The 8,160-nt window shown below is 44.0% G+C and overlaps 2 protein-coding genes across 2 annotated transcripts; one reads left to right on the top strand and one right to left on the bottom strand.

The window, feature by feature from the left end:
* The first annotated feature begins 2,953 nt into the window (after nt 1-2,953).
* Nucleotides 2,954-4,281, top strand: LOC119323245 (universal stress protein PHOS32-like). Its single transcript, XM_037596849.1, has 4 exons — nt 2,954-3,317; nt 3,438-3,547; nt 3,669-3,787; nt 3,888-4,281. The coding sequence occupies exons 1-4, from the start codon at nt 3,140-3,142 to the stop codon at nt 3,976-3,978; spliced, it is 498 nt and encodes a 165-aa protein (XP_037452746.1). The 5' UTR covers nt 2,954-3,139; the 3' UTR covers nt 3,979-4,281.
* Nucleotides 4,282-4,478: 197 nt separating this feature from the next.
* LOC119323244 (putative D-cysteine desulfhydrase 1, mitochondrial) lies at nt 4,479-7,960 on the bottom strand. Its single transcript, XM_037596848.1, has 10 exons — nt 7,639-7,960; nt 7,383-7,448; nt 7,069-7,263; nt 6,871-6,981; nt 6,396-6,487; nt 5,791-5,880; nt 5,585-5,642; nt 5,401-5,514; nt 5,099-5,196; nt 4,479-4,896 (listed from the first exon to the last, which is right to left on the bottom strand). Exons 1-10 carry the CDS (start codon nt 7,870-7,872, stop codon nt 4,692-4,694), a joined length of 1,263 nt encoding a protein of 420 aa, XP_037452745.1. The 5' UTR covers nt 7,873-7,960; the 3' UTR covers nt 4,479-4,691.
* Between the last annotated feature and the right edge of the window lie 200 nt (nt 7,961-8,160).

Genomic DNA, 8,160 nt, shown 5'->3' with positions numbered 1-8,160 from the left:
CAGCCAGATAAGATTTCCTTAGAAAATGCACAAGGTTCTTTCTGCAGAACTCTTCGCCCAACCTTTCATATGTTTCCTCCTCCCTCATTCTTTTGATTTTCCCCCTCTCATCTCTAGTTTTCTTTCCATCGGTTTTACTTGAAAGCCGTCTTAACTGTCTTACCTTTTATTGACTAAAAATTTTATGTTTTCCTTTGATAAGCCAATAAGTTCTTACCAAATAAGTGATCGTCAAATAAAATCCTAAGATTTATGGGTAAATTAATGGCAGGATTTGATCAACATTAAGATGAGGCGTCGATTCGTCAGAGGACTGGGAGATCATGCAGGGAATGATCTCATGGGAGCAGCAGGAATCACCCTCCTAGAAGAAGACGGGCCGCAGCTCAACTTGCCTCATGTCGACCTCGATCAGCCGTATCGCATAATCGCCGTCGATCGACGTCCTTGTCCTTCGTATGGTATTCATTCTTTGTGCACCATGAAGCAGAGGACATCGAGCTCATCCAGGCTGACGATAGGGTACTCCGCCCTGATATGCTAACGCGTCACGAGGCCATAGCATTGAAAGGAATAGAGCTCGTCGTTGGCGCCCGGGAAGCCGCTTCACCGTTGTCAGTGGCGCCCACGCCGCGGTAGCATGAGCCACAACGCCAGTCGTAGCGTGACCCGTGTTCAGTCTCCACGCGAAGAGACACCTACAACACCTGGGCGTCTCTTCCCACACGTCGGAGAAGATGATGCCGAGGTCGCCGGGAGGAGCCTCCAGCTCGCGTCGTGGTCGTCGGGCTCGTGGAGCAAATCATTGCCTGCTGGTCGTGGAGCTCGCCGTCGGGGGGCTCTTTCTCCTAGGATCTGATGAGGACATGATCGGGCCGTGCTCGACTAGCGAGAGAGGCAGCGAGCAGCCGAGCACTGACTTGGCCGGCAGCTAGGGCGTCAGATCCATTGGCTGCCGCTGAAGGGTGTTCGGCTCTGTAGTCGTTGCTCTCTGGTTAATTTAGTGTTTGTTTCACGTGATTAAGGGCGAGAAAGGAGAGGCCGTTGGATTGCGATGGACCGCGGATCGCGGTTGCTACAGTGCCCATGCAGTAAAAGCTTAACTGAGCCGAACCCCAAATGCCTATATGGCCTAACCATTCGGGCTATGTTGCTTTTGCTCAATGAGTAATGCGCTTTCTTAATTCCTATCGCTTATGGAACTCATGATCATGAATTCAAAAGGTTCTTCATCTGGGTGTGCAGGTGGCATTCAACTACATCTGGGTCCGTAGTCTGAGTAAAGAAAAAGTGAGCACCTGTTTTCCCGTGGATTTCACCTGGTACATGGAGTTATTACTAGACTAGATCAACTAGATATCAACACAAGCATCGTCAATCCCAATCACACACACTGATCTTTGCAAGCAGGCTTCTTTTAGCTTTCTTCGTCCATTGGCTATTGCCCTTTCCACTTGGCCCAAGCATATACCCGCTTCAAAAGGGTAAATCAAGCTAGTGAGCTTTCCCACTATGCGCACCACTATCTATTTAGTCTAGTTTCTATCTCTATATTTAAATCTATATCTTTATCTCTATATCTATGTCTTTATCTCTATATCTAATCACTATATCTCCATCTCTATATCTATATTATTATTATCATCATCATCATCATCATCATCATCATTATTATTATTATTATAAACTTAGAAAATGAACGCGCATACCTGGCGAACGTTCGCCAGGGCCAGCATGGCAACCGAACGGGGGAGGTGGCAGTTTTTACTGCGTTTTGTTGTCTCAAGAAAATATTGCTTTTAGAAGTGAGGGGTGGCAGTTCTTTCAAGGGGCTTTTTTTATTGCGAAAGCTGCCATCCATCGGATGGAGATTGGGCAACGTCGCAACGTCAGCCAGATAAGATTTCCGTAGAAAATGCACAAGGTTCCTTCTGCAGAACTGTTCGTCCAACCTTACATATGTTTCCTCCTCCCTCTTTCTTTTGATTTTTCCTCCTCTCATCTCTAGTTTTTTTCATCGGTTTTACTTGAAAGTTATCTTAACTGTCTTACCTTTTATTGACCATTTTTATATTTTTTTTTTTAATAAGCCAATAAGTTCTTACCAAATAAGTGATTGTCCAATAGCGAACCAACCTGCAGTTGAGATGGTTAGGTGGATAGTGGTATCCCCAACCCACCAGGGTTCAAATCCTGGTGCTCGCATTATTCCTGAATTTATTTCAGGATTTCCGGCGATGCGCTTTCAATGGGAGGAGACGTTCCCGTCGACGACGAGGCGCCTACGGTGACTTCGTAACTCTCAAGATGATATGTCGGCTCAGTCTCTCGGAGGTGCTCATAGGGGTGAGTGTATGCGCGTGTATATGAGCGCTTGTGTCTGTACCGATGCTAAAAAAAAGTGATTGTCCAATAAAATCCTAAGATTTATTTAGATGGGTAAATTAATGGCAGGATTTGATAAACATTTATTTATACAATCAAATTAATATGGAAAGATTAATCACGGGAACATAGTATAATATTTATATCCTATTGCATCGCATGTGCAGAAAATAATAAAACCAAACAACACGATGCTCCGCCCGGCCGCCCCCGGTTTTTGCAAAAAGCCCATAGATTTCCAAACCACGCCACCAAAATCTCCAAAACCTCTACGCCACATTTAAAACGGCCGAAAACTACAGTTGGAAACATTATTTGTTTCCAGCCGGAGTTTTACTAAACTTGGACGGAGCGGTTCCGTTCCCTTCCCGAGCTTTCCAGATAGCCGGAGAGCCTTCTGGACCTCGATCTACCATCATAGCTTTGCCCATCTGGCAAGGACCCAACAGCCGTGAGAAAAAGGAAAGAATCCATCAGAGCAACAGTTTTGCTCCAAGGAATAAAGCCACCACCCCGCCCCCCTCTGCCCAAAAAGGCGAATAAAACCAAAAGCCAACCTAGTCTGCAACTTCGCGATCATCAGGGGCTATTTTGCTGTACACCATCCAATCCAACCACCTTAAATACCGCTGATTGGGGCACAATCCTTAACCCAGAAATAGCACTGCTGCACATTGGTTAGTGCCTCCTCTCCCAACACCTCCTCTTTGCTCACAGCTTCCTTCAACACCTTCGTCCAGAAACTCTCGCAGACATGGCGGCCGGGAAGCGCACCATCGGCCTCGCGATGGACTACTCGCCGTCCAGCAAGGCGGCGACGAGGTGGGTGGTCGAGAACCTGGTGAAGGCCGGCGACCGCATCATCCTCATCCACGTCCTACCCAAGGGAGCAGACGCCAGCCACAAGGGCCTCTGGAAGAGCACCGGTTCACGTATGTGTCCAGACTCCAGACACTGAATCCTCTGTTCTGTTGTGTAGCACACTCGACTCTTTTCTGTTTCGCTATGATTGCAACTGACACCATCGTTTGTGTTTTTACCTGCGACTGAAGCTCTGATCCCTCTGCTGGAGTTCATGGAGATGAACGTGCAGGCGCGGTACGGGGTCAACCCGGACAAGGAGGTGCTGGAGATCCTGCAGGCTGAGTCCAAGTCCAAGCAGGTAATAGCCTACATCAACTACTGAATTGTCCATACAATTATCTATGTTGAATTCATAAGGCCAGTTCAGGCAATGAAAATGTGCTGCTAATTAGAGATCGATCCCATGTTGGTTGGATCAGGTGGAAATACTGGCAAAAATATACTGGGGTGATGCAAGGGAGAAACTTTGTGAGGCAGTAGATGATCTCAAGGTCGACTCTGTTGTGCTTGGTTGCAGGGGATTAGGGCCCTTAAAAAGGTAGAACATCTGAAACTTTTGTCGAGTAAACTATGAGGATCTAGTAAATGGCTAATCAGAGTTTTCTCATATTTCTACATCTCCTTGGACCTTGATGCAGGGCACTCCTTGGAAGCGTCAGCAACTATGTTGTCAACAATGCAACCTGCCCCGTCACAGTGGTGCGCGGACCAAATGGATCACTTGCTTGAAGATGTCACTTCTGGAATGATGGGCTAGCTTGCGTGTTCATTGGTCCGTCAGCATAGGTGCAAATGGTGCTATTTAAGAGGATAGTGATATTTGCCTCTTTGGATTTCCTGGCTATCCTTGTAGTGCAAATTCAGTGTGTTTTCATCTGTTATATTCTAGTTATACTACATTTCTGTTGTTTCTTACATACTATTTGTAAGAAAAAATGCCTACAGACTTGTTCAGTTGTTTATTTTCGTTTATGTGAATGACTAGGCAGGCCCACCAAAGTTGAATGGTTACTCAAGTTTCTGAAGAGCATCTAAAAGTGAAAGTTTCTTTTATATACAAAATTCTTTCGGTTGCTTCTCAATGAAACCCAGCAGAAGCTGGGACCTGTTAGTTGGCAGTTGATGTATACCATCACAATGATCGGGCATAAGCACCTACTGCTAGGAAGGTCTTTCTGGAATATCCAGGCCTGTATTTTTATATAAATATACACAAGATTACATAGCACTAAAAAGAAACAAATGGCATTTAAATATAAATACAAATAGCTAAATTTCAAATGGCGGAAAGATGCACTTTATTCTTGTATATCAACATTTTACTCCATGCTAGCCGTCTATTCTGAATTTTCTTTTACAAACATAAGAGCATATACTCTTAAGATGGAATGACATTTCTGGAACCCTAACCCATAATGGAAGCAGTTTCTGGAGAATATCAATCAGAACATCTTACCAGTGCCATCTTTGCGCGGGACTGATTCTTCAAGATCCATTCTGCGCCAGCTCCCAGCCAAAGATGACATCTGATCAACCTTGTCATACAACCCAAGAAGACCGCCTGTATGGACAAAGAGGACTTTTCGCCCTTTCCACTTGGATGGATTATCGGCCATGTCTTTCAGCATTGCATATGCTCCCTTCCCACTGCAGAAAAAGAAAGCATACATATCCTCATTAAGCAAGATAGATGTTAAATCTCTTCAAAAATTTGAATCTGTTAGAAGGATTTGCTGGTATTATCTTAACTTGACAGAGAAAAACATTTCTTATTTTTTATTTCTAACAACACTAGCATAGATGATATTAAATCACATGTCACATCCCATATAGAAGAAGAGTATTGCACCTGTAGACTGGATCAAGCACAATGCCTGTTGCAGTAGCTATATCTTTAACAAACTTAAGCTCCTCAGCTGTGTTCATGGCATAACCTAAGCCCTTAGCCTGTCAAGCAAGCAAAATATTCACAAATCGACCAACTTGCATATAGGGTGGACTCAGAGTAGAGTTCCCTCACAAAGATGAACTATGAAATGAATAAGCAAGCACTATAGACGTGATTTTGGAGTTTATGCTCTGAAATATTTTATAGTCCACAAAAAAACTGTTTTTACAATTAGCTTAATGCTGAAAGATAAATATACTCACATTTTGAATGCTGACTATATCATGTGAATCCAAGCCAGATTGTAGTCCATCAATCAGGCCTTGAACATAATCATAGAAGTATTCAGGGTCATCGCAAACAGAGAAAGCATGGACCTGTCCTACAAGTGGATAATTAGTATTTAAACTTCACCAGAGTAAGAAAATAGCCAAAGAAAGTTCATACTTTTGCCATTAAGCTACTCAATTTCGATCCTAAAGCAAGACCAGCAATGGTTCCACCACTGCAAAAAGTTCAATATCATCAAGTCGTGAAGTGTCAGTTTCACATGTCAGTTTCACAACTTCCAGGATCTAGGTCTGACACAATAGCGAGTGCACACACATAACAATCTCCATATAAAAGGATAAGAGTGTGTGCTGATGAAATACCTGCCGCAGGCAACAACAATGTCATCAAACTGAACATCGCCAGATAACTGTATTTGCTGCTCAAGTTCTCTTACTGCTTCAATATATCCCCTGTAAAAGCAAGACGCAATGTTTGTTACGAACATAGGATTGACATTTCTGAAGTGAATATTATTTGCATAAATTTATGAGAACTGTTTGAACTCCAAACCTTCTCTTTAGATGCACACGATCTTATAATATTAACCATTCCCTTTTACAAATTCTGGATATAGTACACTACATTTTCTTTAGCCTATGGTTGCAGATTGAGCACAATAAGTCACTATTCATAGTATCCTACACTCCAGTGGTTAGCTACAGTATGATATTGGACGTTACCCAGATCTTTTTGCTAAAATGAGATCTGCCAGTTTCAGCGTCTAGACAATTCTCAAACATAAAAAATTGCGACACTAATGTCAGTTTCAAGTTTCAACATAGTAATAACCACTACTTCCGCGGCGAACTGAGAAATGTCAAGCCGTGGATACTACTTGAAGAAATATCAAAATATGCTATGAACATGAAAAATAAGAAAAATGATATTGTAATTTGAACACTTTGCATCACATATGGGATAATACCAAGTTCCAAGAGAATTGGATCCGCCAACAGGTATTACATATGGCTTCCGTCCTTCCTCCAAAAGCCTCTTTTTAAGCAAGTCAGCTAAAGCCTATAAAAAAACAAATCAATATGTAGTCAGAAACCTCCTAACCAATATGGAAGCTCCAAACATAATCAAAAGAATCAGAAATAAGGAAAATAAGTCAATGAGGAAGTATCAACAGGCAGTCCACAAAGCATTTTATCTACTTGCAAACAATGAACAGGCAGTAACATAAATAATTTCAATGGAGGTTAAAGATGACACTAGTAAATATGAACGAACACTGCTGCATGAACAACTTGATGGATGATTCTTTGACAACAAGATAATTGATCAAGCACGGATGATAAGTAACACTCATGTATGAACAATGCTTTGGCTACACATGGGCTAACAGAATATGAAAAGCCAAAAAATAGTAACAGGATACATCATGGAGAAGAGCATACCACACTGCCAATTTTCCCGTACTCTTCTTTTGAGACGAGATCAATGTGCGCTCCTAGCAGTCTCTCAACAAGGAGATTGCCGACCAATCCAGGGTCCTGATCCACAAGAAGCTGAAAATGTCCAACCAAAATAAGGTCAAACCAACTGCATTACGACACAGAATTCTATCAATGCCACCTCACAAGCACAAAGATTACCTTGGAAGTACGCAGTATCAAATAGCAGTCAAGATTGAGATACTTGGCAGCCACCGCCGTCGCACGGCAGTGGTTGCTCTGGATACCACCGACAGTGATAACGCAGTCCGCACCCTGTGCGACGGCGTCTGCCAACAGAAACTCGAGCTTCCGGACCTTGTTCCCGCTCAGCTGCATACCGGACAGATCGTCCCGCTACAGTGTCACCAAAGCTCCCTTGTCAGAACACAAATGCCACTAACCATTCTATCTTCTACCCTTATACGGCACTAGAAAATGAACAGAAATACAGAATAGTGTGATTCGTGCAGCACCTTGATCCATACTTCAGTGCCCTCCGGCAGATTTGGCAGATTCCATTTGTGAATCGGGGTTGGGAACTGCTTGGAATACAGTACGAAAAAAGAAGCTATGAATTACACATGATTGATACTTTTTCAGACGATATCTACAGTAGTAAATAAAAAAGGCTTCAAAGTCACTGAGTAATCAATCTAAGCAGCTTGGGACGCGTCAATTAGTCATTACAGCAAGTAGGGGTAGTCCAGTGGTAGAGACGGTGAAGCTTACGTGGCCAAGGGAGAAAGTGTGGGAAGGGGCGAGGGCGAGGTGCGAGGCCCAGGACGGCGGCGCGTAGGGCTTCTTGGAGAGGAAGCTGCCGATCTGTGCTGCGGCGGGAGAGGCGGCGGAGACTCCTGCCATGCCCGTGGCGGCGATTGAGCACCGACGGCGGACCGCGGCGAGATGGGAGAAGAGTGGGAGAGTGGAACTGAAGGCGACGGGGAGGGCCGGTCTCAGGAGCATGGGGGATTGACAGATTCGCGCACGCTCGAGTGCAGGGCCGGCGGAAGACGGCTGCACCAGCCCCGCTGCCCACGTGTCAGCGACAGTCCTCAAACGATAATCTGTGTTGTGAGCTTATTTTTAATTTGCTATACTATTGTAGAAAAGAGGCCTTCCATCCACATTTCCCTAACCTAATAATCATGACTCAAAACCTTAATAAAGATCAAGCAGCTCGCTGATATACACATCTCAATTCTCTTTCTATCCCATCTCGGGCCGCTCGCGTAGGCGGCTCTATAGGCCCAT

Source organism: Triticum dicoccoides, chromosome 6B, assembly GCF_002162155.2.
Source record: "Triticum dicoccoides isolate Atlit2015 ecotype Zavitan chromosome 6B, WEW_v2.0, whole genome shotgun sequence".
Lineage (NCBI taxonomy): Eukaryota > Viridiplantae > Streptophyta > Magnoliopsida > Poales > Poaceae > Triticum > Triticum dicoccoides.
The sequence above is the reverse complement of the archived record's forward strand: the minus strand, read 5'-3'. Positions and strand labels throughout refer to the sequence as shown.